General features: G+C 32.9%; 1 protein-coding gene and 1 long non-coding RNA gene across 4 annotated transcripts; one reads left to right on the forward strand and one right to left on the reverse strand.

Annotated features, from left to right (window-relative positions):
- Nucleotides 1-1,262: 1,262 nt before the first annotated feature.
- Nucleotides 1,263-4,638, reverse strand: LOC127725239 (uncharacterized). Its single transcript, XR_007992879.1, has 2 exons — nucleotides 4,553-4,638; nucleotides 1,263-2,219 (listed from the first exon to the last, which is right to left on the reverse strand). It is a non-coding gene; the product is annotated as an uncharacterized LOC127725239 (long non-coding RNA).
- LOC127725238 (baculoviral IAP repeat-containing protein 3-like) lies at nucleotides 3,715-14,415 on the forward strand. Of its 3 annotated transcripts, none has more exons than XR_007992877.1 (6): nucleotides 3,715-3,928; nucleotides 5,865-5,972; nucleotides 9,569-9,903; nucleotides 11,989-12,117; nucleotides 13,293-13,430; nucleotides 14,021-14,415. XR_007992877.1 is itself a non-coding variant. In XM_052232097.1 (5 exons), the coding sequence occupies exons 2-5, from the start codon at nucleotides 9,867-9,869 to the stop codon at nucleotides 14,215-14,217; spliced, it is 501 nt and encodes a 166-aa protein (XP_052088057.1). In that variant the 5' UTR covers nucleotides 3,735-3,928; nucleotides 9,856-9,866; the 3' UTR covers nucleotides 14,218-14,415. The 3 variants fall into 3 exon arrangements, 1 of the variants encoding a protein (XP_052088057.1); XR_007992878.1 differs by having other exon boundaries at nucleotides 3,724-3,928; nucleotides 9,856-9,903; XM_052232097.1 differs by lacking the exon at nucleotides 5,865-5,972 and having other exon boundaries at nucleotides 3,735-3,928; nucleotides 9,856-9,903.
- Nucleotides 14,416-21,756: the final 7,341 nt, after the last annotated feature.

Here is a 21,756-nt window from a genome sequence, read left to right on the forward strand (position 1 = left end):
AAATCATGCCCTCATACTCAGTCGTACTTCCATGATTCATATATCCAGCTTTGGTCCAATATGTTCGTTTTGATTGTGACCATGGTTGTACCAACCATTGTAAATGTTCTGATTAAACATTTGAATTTCCCATTTACTCTCTAAAAAAGCAAATTAAAAATTAAAAAAAGCACAGCCCCTGACTTAGATCTTAAGTGTTGTTTATGTAACGATGGCATAATCATTGTAAATGTTCTGAAGATAACTATGTGAAGAAATTTTCAATAGATTATATAAATAAATTATGAGGATGTCTTTCCAACATTGTCATCCGATACGTGGCAGTTGCGTTCGACTCCAATCTTAATTGACGCAGATTGTCGGTTTTCCTTCCGAAGGAGTGTGTTCTTTCCGGGAATTCCGGCTGCCTCCACCAATAAAAACTCACCGCCGCAATATATAGCCAATAGTCCTTAACCAACAAACAATCATTGATACTTATCGAACATCATTTTTTTGTTCATCTTAAAATACTTTTCAGTGCAGTTGTTGCATGTGTTTACACGCCATAGCTTTGAACAATAAAGAACTCTGGAAGAGTAAGCTGCATGCTCTTGTTTAATTGTTTATAAGATTTGCTCTCTCATTGGAATGGATCCAACGTATCGGTTTATTCATACTGATGGTACTGAATTCAAGGAAACGTAACCTCTATATTCGATAACACATTAATCCCTAGAAAGCACACGCCAACACTTCACCTTTAAGAATTTTTCTAGAAATGTTTACTGAAGGATTCTATTTGCCCTGTACCTTACATAATTTAAGTAATCAGTTGAGGCACGGACAAATCTGTAAACAAATACAGATAAACTTCATAAAACTGCAAACAATCTTCTCTTCTGTAACTTAAAAGGGGACATTAAAAAAAAAATGGACCTTGAAAATTAAAATTGGAGGAAAAAGACATTTTCGAGAGGTTGACTGATCTATGATATATCTTTTTTTTTTGTCCGCTCAGAAAAAAAATCTGAAACATTCAAAACTATCTAACATGACAGCTAGCCTTTAATTCAGGGGTTGCCTTGTATTGCTGTCTGCCATATTTGTTTTTGAGTATTTTGAGTATTTAATTGTTTTATTATAGAGCAGGCTGTTAACTGGTGTTATTGTGTGAATTCTTGCTGGGACTTTTTAATTCATCTAGGCTTTTGTTTGTTTTATTTATTACCTGTACGTAGAATGTATCGAAAGGGTTTGATACCAAACTAAAAAGGTCAACATTCAGTTTTAAGCAACATTTTTATTAATTCAACTAGTCTCTAAACACACACTAATGTCTGTCTATAATTTTGGTTATTTTTTCACTTAAAATGTGTCTACCATATATCTTCAGATAAGATGTTGTGTTTTATCTATAATTGTGAATATACACACAAACCTCTTATCATGTCTAGTGTATCCTAATCTTTGTCACATTCTACAGTCATTATAAACGTCTATAAAACAGATCGTTATGATGAAATGGTATGACGACTGTATGTACATGTGTATTGGTTGTAGAGCTTCTTTAACCAGTATCGAGTAATCTCAGCAATGCCTTACTGTTGTGTGCGTTACTGGTGTACGATCTGGTAACGGTACAACCGTGACGAACGGCTTATAGTTTCATGTTAAAAACTATTTGCAAGCTATTACGTAAGGTCGATCCACGATATCTCCATGTAATTATAAATTTGTCTGCTGTCAATAAATGGTGTACCTCTAGCTTTAACGGTTATTTTATCCCCAGGTGTGACTTTAAATTTCCTATTCATCTGTACCTGCTGTACAACACCCGGCGGGAACAAAGCAGGTGTGTACACCGGTCGATTTTTTCCAACTCTTAATTCTACCATAAATATAGTTGGGACAGTTCTTCTTGTATTCACTGTGATACCAATTCTTATATCGATCACGGCAGTTATTAAACATGTTATTGCACTTGTGTTGTCGAATGTAAAGAATTGTAACGCCGCAGATTTGCTCTGCGGAAAAAATTGAAGAGCCTTCTTTTCGGACTCTTTGTAAGTTTTAGGCGGATTCAGTAGATTAAATTTCTGAACCACTTCAACAAGTTTATGTTTATCTACTTCAGCATTTCCTGTTGGTGCGGAACTAACATACGGATCATTGAAAGCAAGACACCATATAACAACTAACTTTTTTGACAGGTGATAGTTAGTTCTTCCAATCATTTTCTGTTAAAGAAAAGTAAATAATTATTTATCCATTTTCATATACTCTCTATTGACGTCTTAACAACAACAAAAATACATGCTATTTTAGGATGTTTAAGAATTCTTCTACAATCAGTATAAATATAAATTTTCTAATCTTGATTCTTCTTTCTCCATTCCAGAATACTTTATGTTCAAGTTGCATTTGTACCCGTGAAAATTTTCCACGTCGAATATAGTCTTTCCAATTGGAAAGATACCACGTAAATTTAATGTTTGTCCAAAACTAATTCGACCGAGATCTACTTTTTAAATTTAACTTTTATTCAAGGAATTTTCAAGTATAAATATGTAATTAAATCTCAAACTTACATAACATAAATTATAGAACATGTACAAACATAAAATCGTATCATACAACCTTATGTCGTATTTAAAGTTGCATTCCTCTTCTTGATTACAACCTTCATATAGGTATTTTACTTTTAATAGCAATAAACTGAACTGATGTATCTATGTATACCTTATGACATCGGCTTATATTTATTCCTATTACTTATGATTAAAATTAAATTGGGAATTTGGACTAGCAGGCACCTGGCAGCATGTGACATAATGCAGCATGGTACGATATGAGCCATTAATACCAACATCTACCTTGGGTATTTTGTTTACGTCATTTATAAATGTTATGTCTTTATGCTTTCGCATGCACGATGGTTGTTTGTTTTATTTAAATATAGAGTTGCAAAAACCTTTGATACCACTATTAGACAACGGAATTTGAATGTCTAATTTTACACATAAAGTTCAGATAACAATGAATACATGGAATGGGTCCAAGGGTTTAAATAGACACAGAAATACCACAAATTAAAGCGCTGCTCCTTATTAATATGATTGTTTTTATTTTCGTATTTTTGTTGTCTCCTATATACCTTACCAGAGATCAATTCTTTTTTTCATTACAGTAAGTGTTTAAATCCGGGTGTTTATCTTTTTATTTATTTTTCACCTTCGCGTTTAAAAAACAACATATGTTTTGCTTATTAACAAATATCATATAATCCAAATTACCTCAAGACAATCTCATTCATCTTAGTCACTGTCATGATGTACAATAAAATAAACTTAATATCGGAAGTCCATTACCCTAGTTATGGACTTTTGATAACATGTGAAGGAATACCGGCGATTATATCTGAGCAGTTTGTCCCATGATACATGAATGAATAAATGGAGAATTGGACTTTGTGTTCAGCTAAATCAATAAATAATAGTTTATTAGTGTACGCGTGCAAAGATAACAAACAAGAAGCAAAAACAAACTCACCTGTAAGATAATCAATTAATGGCACCTTATGTAGTAAGTTAATCTATAGATTTCACCTTATGTAGGTGTTTTCAATTGATACGATTGTGTCCATAGTAATAGCATTTAAAAATTTTCATTTATAAATAAAAGGTATTACAAATCGCACTCCTAATATAAAGCCTTGTAATATGAATTCTAAAAGACATATTTAGCATAATTATAAATGGCATCTAAAATATGTGGGAACTGTATGAGCGAAAAAAACCCAGAGCATAACTTGAATATTTTAATGTAGGTTAAGCATAACATATCTCTATACACTTATCTGTTATTTTTATACACTTAAAACCAATGTTCTATTTAAGGGTGGATTCATTGTGCTATTAATAGCGAACGAAATATAAAAGTTATTCAGGTAAGATTTCAAAAATTAACAATAAGAAAATTCAAATTTATTGTCTTATGCATCAATATCGATTTATAAGCTGGTCGCCTTCAAGGACGTTCATTCCTGTTCACTAACAAAACTTATGCTGAAAGGGTGTTTGGCTTTGTGGGATGCATAAGTGCACAACCACGTCCAGTCGAAATATGATGTCTCGTGCAGGGGAAGTGCCACTCTGTACTCAGATTTTATGAACCAATGCATCTTCTTCTTGTGTGTTGTCGCTGCAATGCAAAATCTCTGATCCTTTCCAGTGTGCCCTCTTTTTTCTGTTTTGTATGAAGTTGGAATTGTTAGTAATATGTTCTAGTCCCGAATGAGTATGATATATTTGCGTTAGAATAGGCAAACCTGTGTGGTATATTCATTTGGTAGATCTGCGTCTGTTGGCGCTCTACTTTCATAACATACTTTTAATCTAATCATTACATTGGTTACACGTGTCACACAATTCATTGGAATACTGTAAACAAGCAATGTAAGGTGTTAATGATACATGTAGCAACCTAACGACTGAAGATATCTAGAAGCCAATATACGTATATACTTTGTTATAAACTATGATCGATTCAACTATAAAAAAAGAATAAATACCTTAAATACACTGTCTGCTTTGTCTTATACAAGTTGAACTTGAACCTGCGTATAAGTTCAAAAACAATCTGATTAGGTTTCATATCAACTAGTATTTTCCTTAGATTTATGTTACAAATATATAATAATCGACTATTCACCTGATATTGTTGGTGTACAAGTGGGGAACTGGATATCAAGTAGAGACATAAATAGTCTGCACTTGCTGCACCGTCGTATTGTATAAAAACTGACAAAAAAAAGAGATACTAAAAACTTTGCATGCTATAGGAAACATCGGATAAATATAGATTCTACCACTGCATCATGTCGAATGTGATACGATATTTATCCACTCGAGACAGTTGAATTTTCAAGTTTAAAACGCAAGGCTCACCGAGCGTTATATATATTTAAACTTTAACTGTCGATAGTAGGTAAATATCGTACTGCATAAGATTTGATGGTGGAATCTGTTTCTCTAATGTTTTTAGACGATATGCAGACAATCTTTTAAAATCCTTCTTTTCGAACTACCTGCAAAAAGATGTGTTCTTTCTATGTGATGTCATCAGGCATGATCGCCTTTTTCCATACCGTCACAATAGGAATTTCAGAGGAAAGCAAGAACATTTGACGTCATAGTCGAATTTTGACCAATGAAGAACTGAGATCAAACGAACCACACGTTGATTAAATAAAAATAATCAACGGATCAGGGAAAGGATAAATCGAGTAAGAATTAGAGAAATATAGATTCTACCACTGCATCGAGTGTGATACGATATTTATCCACTCGAGACAGTTAAATATTTAAAATTTAACTGTCGAGAGTGGATAAATATCGTATTACACGAGATTTGGTGGTGGAATCTGTTTCTCTAATGATTTTCAAACAATACGCAGGCATTTATTCCTTCTTTTCGAATGATCTGCAAAAGATGTGTTCTTTCTATGTGACGTCATTAGGCATGGTCGCCTTTTTTTATGCCGTCACAATAGGAAATTCAGAGGAAAGCAAGAAAATTCGACGTCATAATCGGATTTTAACCAATGGAGAACTGAGATCAAACGAACCACACGTTGATTAAATTTTTTTTATACAATGGGTGCAGAAAGGGATAAATTGACGAAGAATTAGAGAAATAGTTTTCTAGCTTTTGAATACCTTAGACAAAGGTTAATGAAATAAACAATACTTTCCGAAGATTTTACATTGTTTTTAGAAAGAATAAAATAAACGTATAATGATAGTTTTGTTTATACTTTTTTATATAAATAATTCATTTCTGAAGATTTGTGTCATACTAAGATATTTAACTGTCGCTTACAGGAAATTGTGAAATTATATGACACACGAGAAGGTATATACAGTTAATTAAAGAACAAGAAGATGTGGAATGATTGTCAAGGAGACAACTACCACCAGAAACCAAATGAGGTATATTCCGTATTAAAAAATAAATTGATATTTGGTAATTGTGCATGACACGAACAACAAATCGGACGTTAATAAAAACGAATTTCTTCAAACACAAAACAGTTCCATACAAAAATGAAATGTAGAAACAGCTATATTTTCCAAAAAGAAGCCTCCGCGCGGTTATTTTTATGCTGATTACATAATGCATTTATGCGCATTTCAAAAACCTATTTCTAAACGTTAAGTGCTCAAATCCATAAATTAAAATCCTGTAAAATGAAATGTAATAGAAATATATGGCAAGCCGTTTTACTATTTATTCCAAATTCAAGATAACTCATATAAGATATCTTATAAAATCTAGTTTTTATAAGATATCTTATAAACTTTATAAGATATTTTAAAAACTTTATAATATATCGTATACACTTTATAAGATATTGTAAGATATCTTATAAAGTTTATAAGATATCTTATAAATATTTTTTATGTAAGATATCTTATATACTTTATAAGTTTACCGTGAGTTTATGCGTATCCCATCTCTAGCTAAGGGTTTCAATTGAAGGTTATTCACTTGCAAGTTGAATAATTCATTAGCGATGTTTCTTAGCTTATTTTGACAAAATTGAACCAAACTGGCTGCTAAAAGCAAATTATTATTTCACTATTTCACTTTCATTAATGATTGAACAAAAAAAATCATATTTTATTTTTTGTTTTTTGTTTTGTTTTTTTTTTTTATCTCGTATGCCCCTTTAATAAGAGTGTAAAAAAGTTTAAATAAACTGTAATATGGGATTCAGGAGAAGTTGCGGATACAAAACAGGTACCGGTACCACAAATGTCTACTATAGTGTGCAGATATGACGAGGTCCATATCATCTAAAAGTAAACAATGCAAATTATTCAGATAAAAAAATATAAAGTGCAAAAGAACATTAAGATTAAGATTAGATTATATGAAATTTTCATATAATTATGTCCAGCAGTTCAGGAGCAGTTGCGGATACAATAGGAACCGGACGAACAAATGAACGAAAGAACAAACGGGCGGACGAACGATCTTTAGAAAGCGGGTGTATAATAACTAGAACAATATAAGATCTGAATTCCTCTTTATTGCATTGTGGGTTAATTTAGTAACAAAACGATCTGGTTCAGTTCAGTAAGACATCATTATTGTCGTGAAATAGAATTTCTTTAAAATATAATAAAAGTTCTAAATGGTAGAAATATTCTGCAATATTATTTCTGCTGGAAGAAACTTTTATTTGTTCGGAATTATGTTATATTATGTTATTATTATGTTACCAGATGAACTTCCATTAGAATGAACATATACACATTGACACAACAACCCTGGCTATTAGTTCGCATGAATTTATAAATTAACTTACAGGAATGTTTTCTAACCTTTAAAAATCGATACATGATTTAGTTTGTTATATCATTATATTAGTATATAGTAAAGACATGACGTCTTTTGCAATAGAAATATTACAGACCTTGAACCGGCAGTGAACTTGTGTAAAATGAAGTTTGCCATGATTTGGCCTAGTTTAATGAAAAAGTCCCAAGAAGCCATATTTTGTGGAATCAGTGTGACATAGCGTTTCATATGACTCCAGGAGATATTATGAAACCAGGAAGTAGCAAATCAGCCCTATTATTTCAAGCGAATATACATAGAAACGTTATATTTTTGGAATCGATATAAAGTAAAATTTTATTTAAACATATGTGGTTTTGGAATTGGTATAAGAAAATAAATCTTATGACACAAGAAGTTACCATTCTTCACCCTTACTATCTTATAAGAAAGGGTAGTTTTGAGGTGCGAAGACTTTCAACATCGAACAAAAGGTTTTTATTGGTTTTGCTTTTTTAGCTCACCTGAAGGGTCAGGTGGTCCTTTCTCATCACTTGGCTTCCGTCGTCTGTCGTCGTCGTCCGTCGTCCGTCGTCGTCGTCGTCGTCGTCGTTAAATTTTACAAAAATCTCCTCCTCTGAAACCACTGGACCAAATTAAACCAAACTTGGCCTAAATCATCCTTAGGGTATCTAGTTTGAAAAATATATCCGATGACCCCGCCCACCAATCAAGATGGCCGCCATGGCTAAAAATAGAACATAGGGGTAAAATGCAGCTTTTTGCTTATATCTCTGAAGCTAAAGCATTTAGAGAAAATCTGACATGGGCAAAATGTTCATCATGTCAAGATCTATCTGCCCTGAATTTTCAGACGAATTAGACAACCCTTTGTTGGGTTGCTGCCTTTAAATTGGTAATTTTAAGGAAATTTTGCAGTTTTTGGTTATTATCTTGAATATTATAATAGATATAGATAAACTGTAAACAGCAAAAATGTTCAACAAAGTAAGATCTACAAATAAGTCAAACATGACCAAAATTGTCAATTGACCCCTTAAGGAGTTATTGCCCTTTAAAGTCAAATTTTCACAACTTTTCGTAAATTTTTGTAATCTTTTACAAAAATCATCTCCTCTGAAATTACTGGGCCTAGTTAAAGCAAACTTGGCCAAAATCATTCTTAGGGTATCTAGTTTGAAAAATGTATCCGATGCCCCTGCCCACCAACCAAGATGGCTGCCATGTCTAAAAATAGAACATGGGGGTAAAATACAATTTCTGGCTTATATTTCTGAAACTGAAGCATTTAGAGCAAATCTGACGGCGATAAAAATGTTCATCAGGTGAAGATCTATCTGCCCTGAAATATTTAGACAAATCGGACAACCCGTTGTTAGGTTGCTGCCCCTGAATTGGTAATTTTAATGAAATTTTGCAGTTTTTGGTTATTATCTTGAATATTATAATAGATAGAGATAAACTATAAACAGCAAAAATGTTCAATAAAGTAAGATCTACAAATAAGTTGACATGACCAAAATGTCAATTGACCCCTTAAGGAGTTATTGTCCTTTAAAGTGAATTTTTCGCAATTTTTTGTAAATGTTTGTAATCTTTTAACAAAAATCTTCTCCCAAAATTACTGGCCTAAGTTAAACCATACTTGGCCTAAATCATCCTTAGGGTATCTATATTAAAAAATGTATCCGATGACCGCACCCACTTACCAAGATGGCCGCCATGGCTAGAAATTGAACATAGAGGTAGAATGCAGTTTTTGGCTTATATCTCTGAAACTAAAGCATTTAGAGCAAATTTAACGGGGTTAAAATGTTCAACAGGTCAACATGACCAAAATTGTCAATTGACCCCTTAAGGAGTTATTGCCTTTTAAAGTCAATTTTTCACTATTTTTCGTAAATCTTTTTCATCTTTTACAAAAATCTTCTCCTCTTAATCTACTTGGCCAAATGGAATTAAAACTAAGCCACAATTATTATTAGAGTATCTTCATTGGAAAATGTATCCGATGACCCTGCCCTACAACCAACATGGTCCCCATTGGTAAAATTAGAACATAGGAGTTTACTATAGAAGTCTACAATGGGATGACTTGATTAATTTTCCAGGGGTGCAATTTTTTCAGGGGGGGTGCTAATAATTTCTCCATGATATGATCCATTTTCAGAATTATCAGTGTTACTTTTTCTATAAACCATTATTATATCTTTTCTTTCAGCATAAAATTGAGAATGGAAATGGGGAATGTGTCGAAGAGACAACAACCCTACCATAGAGCAGACAACAGCTGAAGGCCACCAATGGGTCTTCAATGCAGCGAGAAACTCCCGCACCCGGAGGCGTCCCTCAGCTGGCCCCTAAACAAATAAGTATACTAGTTCAGTGATAATGGACGTCATACTAAACTCCAAATTATACACAGGAAACTAAAATTTTCGTATTCATTATAAATATCTGTGGAAAACCCCACGTGTATTTTTAATAAACAGAACTTCTCATTCGTAGATGTCTGCTGCATGATAATGGAATACGGAAAAACCTGGAAAACTCAAGGTATGTTTGAGCAAAATTGAACATTAAAATTTCCTGAAAATGATGCACTTAAAGGAAAGTAAACAAAAAACAAATAAGACAAATGGTAGGAGTCAGCTTAACGAAAACGAAAGTTAAGAAAGTGTAAAATTGGTATAAAAAATAAGCACATTCTGTCCGACTTTTGAAAGTCATCATATTGGCCTGTTATCTTGGCTATACTTCAATTAAATCATGTAACATTTACCATGTTTCTACAAAATAACGATCCTCTTAAAATAAATTAATAATTTAAACCGTGATAAAATTTGACATCGACCTCATCATTCTCATCTGAATAAATCTCCGAGACGACCAAAACAAAGCTATGACCCCTTTAAACACATTAGTGAAAGAATATATTGGATGTCACAAGACAGTAATCAAAAGACACCTACAGACCACCATACAACACAAATCATAGCGGAAATGAAGTGGCAAAGTGAATTTGATTTACGACCAAAAAAACCTTCTCAATTGAAATATAATTTTATATATTGAGTGTGACAGTTCAATTTCAAAAAGTAGACTGCCACTTACACTGGAAATACATACAGGGTAATATACAAAACAGACAACACCATGACTACAAAGAAAAACGACAGAAAGACAAACAAAAGTCTACAATTCACTTCATAAAAACAGACAGAAACTAGAACCCCAACAAAAAACCAGAGGTAACCTCCAGTGCTCCAGAAGCTTAAGCAGATTTTACTCCACACGTGGCAACCATCGTGTTACTCATTCCAAGTACAAATTCTGCGTTAGGTCTCATGTTGGTGATGTCACTATCAAGGAAATTATGACAGGATTTTGCAAAGACAATTGAAACTTATCGGTTATCATCGGTGACACAGTGGTATCTTAACGGTCAACTATCGCATGAAAACGTCCATAAAACCTTCGAGGAAATGACTTAAACTTTACTGATAGAAATTCTTGGTTCAGTAGCTCTCCTTGTTTAACAGCAATCTTGCATCAAGGAAATCACGATAGAAAAGAATCCTCTTTGATATCGTATCAATTTTGGAGACATATACCCTATATGCAGATGATGCTGGAATGTTGCTACATAGATGAAATGGAATGTTAACAATTGGAAAGCTGAACCGTCCTATTTGTCGTAAAGTTTCTACATAGTGGAACGTGAAGTTAAAGGATGATTACCTTATTTTCATTTTTCCGGCGATGCTCCTGTATGAAGTCAGCCTCTTGTGAAGAAAGAAACAAGTCAGCAAAGTTGGTGGACTATACGGTATGGTGTTTGCCAATTGTTGAAGACCGGTTACACATTTGAAAAGAGTAGCTACGTTTTACTTCTAACGTAATCTTCGACTGAATTTGTTAGTTTTTTAAAGTTGAGTTTCCAGCTAACGATATTTAGACTCTTTGTTTAACATATTTGTCAGCGAAGAGTTGTTGACAATATCTTTATCACCAGTTATAACATGACCAGTTTGGTTAAATATGAATAGGGAAGTTGAACAGGTGCATTCAAGAGGATTAGACTTGAAGGCATCAATATTGATAACCTACAATATGTGTTTGTAATTAGAATTTAGGCGGCCTTGTACTTTAATTTCAAAACCAAATTCTCATACATTATTATGGACTGAAATACGGGTCATTTTTGAACATTAAACAAAAGTCTCTAACTCATGGAGTAATATTTTAAAGGTTTCAATATTTATGCCCTAAGTTATTTGATCCTCTTTTGAAATTTGAACACAATGACATAGTGGACCATAAAATACAGGTCAAGTTTGATTTTGATGATTTTTGCATTTGTTGTTTTAGAGTTCTACAAAGTAACCTTACATTTTGTCTAGGTAACAATAGAAATATTGTTTTACAGTTTTATTTAGATTGTGACATTTGTTTTTTTTTCTGTAAGCGGGAAATCTGTGATCAAAAGATTACTACATTCTAGATTTAAGCTATGTTATAAGTAACAGAATTCGAGGTCGTGACTTTTCTATCTTTATTGTCATCAACAAAACTATTATCATCATATTTTTTTTTATTATTATCATAATTATTAATATTTATCTTTTTATTTCTTATCAGATAAACCATTTGTGGCTGCTCTTTATTCTGACGATTTATGTCATACCACAGCCGTCAAGTCTCTGATGCAGTATAATTACCATACAGTAGATATAATGGAAGCTGTTAAACGTTTTATCGACTTACATGGTATGTTATTGTGGAAACGACTTTCAGTTTAAGATAACTTTGTGTTCTTTAAATCTCTCTCTATATACTGGACAAAACAGAACATTCTAGAATTTTAATTTTTCATAATTTATCTTTTGAATAACATTCTTTTAGAAACTTCTATTCTTTCAACTTTTCAATCATAATATGATTAAGGTTTGTATACATTTCATAATATCCTGATTTTTTGGCAAACTCTTAAACAATAACCTTGAAATATATATTTCTTACCGATATAACATGTTACTTTTATTATTCTTCCCTTAGTTTATCTATTTTGTATTTACATTGTCTCATAGGTCAAATTTATTTGTTCAGTGTATGTTCAATGGTGTTAATATGTCCTTTGATTGAGTTAAGCTATTTCAGTTGATATTTTATAGTGTGTCTTTCTACGTTGTGATGTTACACTATTGTTTCAGAAAAAGGGTGAAGGTTTGGTACCATTAAAATGTTTAAACCCGCTGCATTTGTTTGCACCTGTCCTAAGTCAGGAATCTGATGTTCAGTAGTTGTCGTTTGTTGATGTGGTTCATAAGTGTTTCTCGTTTTTCGTTTTTTATATAGACTAGACCGTTGGTTTTCCCGTTTGAATGGTTTTACACTAGTAATTTTTTGGGGCCCTTTATAGCTTACTGTTCGGTGTGAGCCAAGGCTCCGTGTTGAAGACCGTACTGTGACCTATAATGGTTTACTTTTATAAATTTTGACTTGGATGGAGAGTTGTCTCATTGGCACTCATACCACATCTTCTTATATCTATTTGACCGCGACACACAACACTGTATCTTGTTAATTGTTTACTTATAGGAATTTCTACACAAATATCACTATGGTATGATAATTATAAGCACAGTGGCTATATTTCGAGCTTAGAGAAGTGAAATTAACCTTCATTTTCATTTAATGAAATTCAAATTAGAATTTATATCAGTCTCACTTTCTTAACCAATATTTTATTTACAATGTTTATCTCTGGAGCTGTGAATTTGACATTCTTTGGATAGATATTCGGACGCATTTGTCATCTTTCTTTTTGAATCTTTTTCCGATTGATTGATTGCTGGTTGCTTAAGTCTAGTGTAAAATATTTCATGCATGTTCAGAACGACCTCTCTTTTTTTCCGACGAATATTATATAATTTATAATTCAGGTCACACGAATTTCAGTGCAGAAGATCTGTTGAAATTAGTTATGGAGAGACATAAAAGTCAGTATTCAACGTCTTCATCGATGTTGCACATAGAAACGGATTGTCCAGAAACACGAATACCTATTAACAAAGAGGAAGGTATGAACAATAATGTTTTCTACAAACTTTTGATATGATTGGCCCCTTCCTAAACCAAGATATTTGTGTCTATTGGTTTTTCTTTTTTATGATACAAAGAAATTATGACTATTCTGTTGTGTTCTTCCAATTCAGTGAAAGAAATTGTAGCAATTTGTGTCGGTTTTTTTGTTGGATGTTTTTTTATTGTATAGTTTTCCTTTCCTCAACTGGTTGGAGAACATTTGAAGAACAGTTCAACATTCAATAATTGGATAAAATGACTTATACGAAATGAAAGAAATTGACGGATATGAATATAAGACAATTAAAGCATCACAAGTGTCATACAAATGATATGATATGATTTCCAATGAGATTATTTGTCAAGGAAGTACGTTCGTGTGGCATTATCGTGATATAATTCTCTATAAATTGAACTGGTTTGATTAACTATCTATCTATTTAAGACTAAATCACTAACAGATAAAAACATTTTAAAGAAAAAAAAGGTATTTAGGCATCACTTAATTTTAGATTAACGCTTCCAGGTTTATTTTTCTTATCATTTGGAATAAATATTATATAAATTGTATATTACATACTTTCAGACACAGACAGTATTCTTGAAGAAAATAGACGGATTGAAGAAAGTAAACTTTGCAAAATTTGTCTAGAAAATAAAGTGAACATTGTGTTTTTACCGTGTGGACATATCTGTGCTTGTTCAGACTGTTCACCAGCCATTCGTAAATGCGCCATCTGTCGTGAATTCATAAAAAGTGTAATGAAAGTAGACGTTATTTAATCAAGGAAAGTGCTTTTTGCTGCTTTAAAAATGTAGATATCCTCACTTTATTTTTTGTTTTATTTTCCCTTCATCTTATATGACTATAACATAACTGTTAATGTACAATTAATGTTTTCTTTAAATGTTATTTGTAGCGTTTTGCATAGTCTATGATTAGTCATGGAAATAATATAATAAATGGAAATGGAATTTAAACTGCCTTACTCTTAATATCCCTCCACAAGGGTCTACATAAAAACTTTAATTGCTGCTAATAATGCATGATCATGTTGTCTTATGTTTGTACTGTGTATTTAGATCAAGTTTTTGAACCTATATGTATGTAGCCTTCGGCTGTTGTCTTCTCTATGGTAGGGTCGTTGTCTCTTTGACACATTCCCCATTTCCATCCTCAATTTTATGTAATGTGTGTTTAGATGTTTAATAAAGTTTTTGAACCTATATGTATGTAGCCTTCGGCTGTTGTCTTCTCTATGGTAGGGTCGTTGTCTCTTTGACACATTCCCCATTTCCATCCTCAATTTTATGTAATGTGTGTTTAGATGTTTAATAAAGTTTTTGAACCTATATGTATGTAGCCTTCGGCTGTTGTCTGCTCTATGGTAGGGTCGTTGTCTCTTTGACACATTCCCCATTTCCATCCTCAATTTTATGTAATGTGTGTTTAGATGTTTAATAAAGTTTTTGAACCTATATGTATGTAGCCTTCGGCTGTTGTCTGCTCTATGGTAGGGTCGTTGTCTCTTTGACACATTCCCCATTTCCATCCTCAATTTTATGTAATGTGTGTTTAGATGTTTAATAAAGTTTTTGAACCTATATGTATGTAGCCTTCGGCTGTTGTCTTCTCTATGGTAGGGTCGTTGTCTCTTTGACACATTCCCCATTTCCATCCTCAATTTTATGTAATGTGTGTTTAGATGTTTAATAAAGTTTTTGAACCTATATGTATGTAGCCTTCGGCTGTTGTCTGCTCTATGGTAGGGTCGTTGTCTCTTTGACACATTCCCCATTTCCATCCTCAATTTTATGTAATGTGTGTTTAGATGTTTAATAAAGTTTTTGAACCTATATGTATGTAGCCTTCGGCTGTTGTCTGCTCTATGGTAGGGTCGTTGTCTCTTTGACACATTCCCCATTTCCATCCTCAATTTTATGTAATGTGTGTTTAGATGTTTAATAAAGTTTTTGAACCTATATGTATGTAGCCTTCGGCTGTTGTCTGCTCTATGGTAGGGTCGTTGTCTCTTTGACACATTCCCCATTTCCATCCTCAATTTTATGTAATGTGTGTTTAGATGTTTAATAAAGTTTTTGAACCTATATGTATGTAGCCTTCGGCTGTTGTCTGCTCTATGGTAGGGTCGTTGTCTCTTTGACACATTCCCCATTTCCATCCTCAATTTTATGTAATGTGTGTTTAGATGTTTAATAAAGTTTTTGAACCTATATGTATGTAGCCTTCGGCTGTTGTCTGCTCTATGGTAGGGTCGTTGTCTCTTTGACACATTCCCCATTTCCATCCTCAATTTTATGTAATGTGTGTTTAGATGTTTAATAAAGTTTTTGAACCTATATGTATGTAGCCTTCGGCTGTTGTCTGCTCTATGGTAGGGTCGTTGTCTCTTTGACACATTCCCCATTTCCATCCTCAATTTTATGTAATGTGTGTTTAGATGTTTAATAAAGTTTTTGAACCTATATGTATGTAGCCTTCGGCTGTTGTCTTCTCTATGGTAGGGTCGTTGTCTCTTTGACACATTCCCCATTTCCATCCTCAATTTTATGTAATGTGTGTTTAGATGTTTAATAAAGTTTTTGAACCTATATGTATGTAGCCTTCGGCTGTTGTCTGCTCTATGGTAGGGTCGTTGTCTCTTTGACACATTCCCCATTTCCATCCTCAATTTTATGTAATGTGTGTTTAGATGTTTAATAAAGTTTTTGAACCTATATGTATGTAGCCTTCGGCTGTTGTCTGCTCTATGGTAGGGTCGTTGTCTCTTTGACACATTCCCCATTTCCATCCTCAATTTTATGTAATGTGTGTTTAGATGTTTAATAAAGTTTTTGAACCTATATGTATGTAGCCTTCGGCTGTTGTCTTCTCTATGGTAGGGTCGTTGTCTCTTTGACACATTCCCCATTTCCATCCTCAATTTTATGTAATGTGTGTTTAGATGTTTAATAAAGTTTTTGAACCTATATGTATGTAGCCTTCGGCTGTTGTCTGCTCTATGGTAGGGTCGTTGTCTCTTTGACACATTCCCCATTTCCATCCTCAATTTTATGTAATGTGTGTTTAGATGTTTAATAAAGTTTTTGAACCTATATGTATGTAGCCTTCGGCTGTTGTCTGCTCTATGGTAGGGTCGTTGTCTCTTTGACACATTCCCCATTTCCATCCTCAATTTTATGTAATGTGTGTTTAGATGTTTAATAAAGTTTTTGAACCTATATGTATGTAGCCTTCGGCTGTTGTCTTCTCTATGGTAGGGTCGTTGTCTCTTTGACACATTCCCCATTTCCATCCTCAATTTTATGTAATGTGTGTTTAGATGTTTAATAAAGTTTTTGAACCTATATGTATGTAGCCTTCGGCTGTTGTCTGCTCTATGGTAGGGTCGTTGTCTCTTTGACACATTCCCCATTTCCATCCTCAATTTTATGTAATGTGTGTTTAGATGTTTAATAAAGTTTTTGAACCTATATGTATGTAGCCTTCGGCTGTTGTCTGCTCTATGGTAGGGTCGTTGTCTCTTTGACACATTCCCCATTTCCATCCTCAATTTTATGTAATGTGTGTTTAGATGTTTAATAAAGTTTTTGAACCTATATGTATGGATGTAACAGACACGCAAATTAATTGAAGTTTTAACACTTGAAAACATGTAAATACTATGTTCGTATTTGTTCAAGTGTTGGTCGTGTACGAATTAAGACATTGATAGGTTGAACGTCATTTTTGAACTACGGAAACCTCCCACACCATATGGAAAGATCTAAATCACTCCGAGTATATGGAACAATTTTATTAATGCGAATTAGTCCATTTCTTTTTACTTTTTGTGGGGCCATATATTGGCCTTTAGACGTTTTCCATATACAATGTCTCTCAATAGTTGGTGTGTGATGTTACCTCCAGGTGTTTTTATAACTTTCACATTGCTGCAACCGTAATTCCTGTACTGAAACAAAAAGATACGAAACTAACGGTAAATGACATAGATTTGTGTGAAATAGCAAATCAAAACATGGTTAAACCGTATCATTTATCATAATGATCATAGGTTGTTAGACAATACAACATAATTTCATGGTTCTTGTTGTGTCAATTTTAGAGCTTTTTTCGTTAATTTTGTTTATCTTATCTTAGTTCTTCTTAATTGTCAACCCTAGGCACAAACATAAAGCCAACATGCCACATTATTTTATCTCAGTTCCTCTTTATCTCCATAATTATATAGGCACAGAAAAACGAAATACTTAAAACGTTGTTGTTATACACCCTTGATATCTACACAAATAGAATTAGGAATAACCAATGTTTGTCCGGTTATAGTGTATTGATGCAGCCTGACAGATATGAAAAGGAAATGTCAGTGAGACAGAAACACAACGACAACAATGATCCAAAGAGAACATTCATAGATTATCTTACTCTTATGTCTTTTTTCTGTGTACAACCTTGACATTGACACATCAGGAAGAGGCTATTTACGGAACAGTATCCGGTCAAACATCCTTTCTGTTTATTACAGTAGGTATAACAGCTTGGTGGATCATCCGGGCACCCATTGTTGCCTATAGCTGCATGTACACCTACAATAAAACGTTATAACTTAAGATTTAACATGTAATTTGTAGGCATATATGATGACCTTGTGTTTATCTATCCCATGTCATTGCTCCGACATTTTATAAACGAAAGATTATTTTATGCAGAGCGGAATCATTAAATCGTTTCGACCAGTTTGAGTGGTATGATTTATGGGTATTAACATTATGGAGTGCTTTTCATGAGAGAAATTTATATAGTTATTGTACATCGTCGAACATTATTTAGGGGCCTCAGTGGCCGAGTAGTCTCAGTAGTTGATCTACAGTTATCACTAGCCTCTCAACACTGAGGTTGCAAGTTTGAATCCTGCTCGTAGTAACGTGCGTTCAAGATTCGACCAATCTTAATTGACTAGGATTATTAGTTTTCCTGTCGAAGTTCGGTGTTTTCCCCAGTACTCCTGCTAAATTTCTAAGTACACCACTAAAACATGACCACCATGATATAGCGACTGATAGTGGCGTTAAATTAATCAGAGGAAGGCAGAGTTTTTGGCAACACATTTACACTTTTTAATTTATTCATTAATCTTGGATCAATTCCACTGCTGATGTAATGTAAGTCAGGATAATCTTTGGACTTCAGTGTGATTTATTACGTACATTTGCATTAGTTCTCAGCTAATAAAAGTACATTCTCTGTACTCAGATTGTAATTAAAACATTTTATTCAAAGACAAAATCTGAAAATCATTCAAGGCTATAACTGGTAATTAAATTCCAAATATTTACATATTATTGCTGTCTCAGCATCATGGTTTGTGAGTTTGAAAGATAGTCCAGAAACAAAACGGTTGTCCTGGTGTCGCTCAGTTATAATTGTGTCCAATTTAATCCTTATTATCATTGTCAAGTTGTCCTTCGGTTGTCATAATATTTTTTGGTTTATGTTCTTTTTTTTTATGCATGATAACGAATGTTAACTTCTGTAGCAATAACAACAACAACAACACTTTATTTTAAGAGGGTTACACAGTTAGCTATATAACTAATCTTCCCTGAGGCCCTCATCATAGAAAAGCATAAACAAATATGCAAACATATACATGGATACATTAGTATAAAAGTCAAGTAGAATGATAATGTTTAATACTACTGCATAAAATGTTATAAAAAAATAAACATGATGAAATAATTAATATTCAATATTTTTTCAATTGGTTGATTTCAATAAACGATCTGTTTTTGTATTTTATATTTGAAAGAATTAAAAATTGTAATATTTCGTAACGATAAAGGCAAAATGTTCCACAAGAATGGTCCAGAATACATAAAAGATTTCTTGAACAATTGGATATTTGGTTTAGGGAGTATGAGGTTTCCTTGAACTGCATTTCTCGGGGGATATCCCCGTCATATCTAACTAGCAAGTAGACATGCATTATCAGTAATTTATGTTTTTGTTTTTGTGTTTTATTGTGTTGAATGTACGAATGAAATAAAATGGATACATAGTGGTGAACATCGCAACAGATACGAAAGTGCAATCTATTCCTCTAATAATAATATGCAGGCCAATTTAAGTGCTCTACTTTAACGACATGTTAACGGATTGTGTAATTCCTACGAGACTTCATCAAGAATGGTCACTTTTTTTCTCTCTTTTTTTTTGCCGTCACAAAAGCAGAATCAAAGGAGAGGAAGAATATTTGACGTTTAAATGTTGAATTTTGACTAATGTAGAACCAAGAACGTTGCTGATCAAAGTATATTCATTCGGTCGGAGAACGTATACATCGGATAAGAATGAGATATTTCTAATACACAACTAATATTAAAGACTTGTATAAAGAATTCATTTATTTAAAACTATTTTATAAACATCGCACAGTTTCGCATTTTTTGTTGAGGAGTTTTATTATATTAAAATAAGTAAATATACATATGATGTAAATACCAAGTTTATTTACTTACCATATATAAAGGAAAAGAAGAGCCAAAAAGCCAACATCCCTTTCTTTTCAGTAATCCATAATTTTATAACAGAACAATTAACTTAAATCTATCATAAATATATCAAAATAAATCGTTTTTGATAGGACATTCAATGAAATGAAGTACCAGGTGTCACCACGAATGAGGAGCGGTCATAAAAAGTCCGTAAATTAGCGATTTTATTTAATCTGCTAAACAAACCTACAACTGTACAAGTGTATAAAAACTTATAAGTGGTGGGGTATTACGGCTATTGGAATTTTCTAGAATGCTTTTATGTGAATGCAAACGAAAAATCTTCGTATTGTTGGAAATAAAATATAAATTTATGAAAAATCCAGAATGTACTGCCAATAAGACAATGATACTGTAAATGTGGATATTTTCACGTTTCCAATGCATAAACTTTTCGTTCGTCCTTCACATCAATATAATGGATGTATACAAACTCTTGGCGGGGACATTTTCGCGCATTTTTTTTTGTGATAGCAAAATCCCCCCACGGGAAAATAATATATTATCTGATTAAGGGTATGTTGGTTTTTCGTTTCACGATATCTGAAATTATTTTGTGAATACTGATATCAAATCTTTGAAAAGAGTTGTAACATAGGCAATCATACCACATCTTCCTACTGTTTATATTTACATTTCTAAATCCGATGACTCGTGATAGGAGAGTTCAACGCTCTCAGCACTTTTAAAGAACTTTTGCAACAACTCTTGCAAGACAATATTTCAGGTCCGTGCAAACTCTGACGTGTTTAAAAGTGTTTGAAGAAATATGATTTATATTTCAAAAGCTGAATTCGAAATACCTTTTTTCTTAAATTCTGCCGTTGAACTCGATTTTTTTTACAAATAGCATCAGAGTAAAGAATTTTTCAAAATGTTTACCCAATTACTATTACTCCGTATTGATATACAAATATTATTGTGAAAGTCGGTAAGGATGTAGTAAGATCAGGTTTACGAATTTTTGTCAGATGTTCGGACTCCTTTGGCTTTTTCCTACTATACAGGATAAAATATTTTGACCCACATCACCCACTTTTCTTTTCATAGAAGACTTCAATAGCTCATTCAAAGGTCATTACTAAAATTTAAGCAGATTCTAGATTTTTTTCTTACGATTTGAGACTCAAATAATGCCAATGCTGAATATAAGGTAAAAGTCCGAGTCAGACTTTTCCTGCCATTTTTGAAAAAAAAACAAATATATCAAAAAGGAGTTCCATAACATATCAATATTTTAAGCTTATTTTGTTCCTTAACTAATGCTCTTCTGGCTTATAGTATCAATTTTAAATTTGATTTTTTTAGTTACTTTCACCTAACTAAATCCTTAAAAAAAGATCTTTTAGAAATCACAATAATAATTTAACTGAGAAATTGCAACTGTTTGCACATCGTACAAACTAAGAATCGTAGACAATAAAACAAACGGATCTAGAAAAGACAAAGTCTCAAGGGAACGGCTATATCTATGTACAGATTATGGATTAGTAGGATAAGTTTGAGAAGATAAATTTCATTGGTATATATTGATGTATAAATTTTCCGACATATAGTTTAGATAGGTGAGATAAGCAGGGGGAGAAATTTGTGCGTAAGTAAAACGCGTTGTTTTGCTTGTACGAAGTCAGGCTTTCTCTATTTTTTTTCTCTATTTTCACGTTTCCAAACCGATTGTGAAAAAAATTGTTCTCCTCACCAGTGAAATATCTTTTCTCGGCAAATGATTAGTCGAAATTTAAATAT

This window comes from Mytilus californianus, unplaced genomic scaffold (genome assembly GCF_021869535.1).
Source record: "Mytilus californianus isolate M0D057914Y unplaced genomic scaffold, xbMytCali1.0.p SCAF_15, whole genome shotgun sequence".
NCBI classification, from domain to species: Eukaryota; Metazoa; Mollusca; class Bivalvia; order Mytilida; family Mytilidae; genus Mytilus; species Mytilus californianus.

Coding starts and splice junctions, on each gene's coding strand:
- LOC127725238 (XM_052232097.1), top strand. CDS start 9,867: ATGATAATGGAATACGGAAAAACCTGGAAAACTCAAG. Junction 9,904..11,988: donor AAAAACCTGGAAAACTCAAG/GTATGTTTGAGC, acceptor ATTTCTTATCAG/ATAAACCATTTGTGGCTGCT. Junction 13,431..14,020: donor ACCTATTAACAAAGAGGAAG/GTATGAACAATA, acceptor ACATACTTTCAG/ACACAGACAGTATTCTTGAA.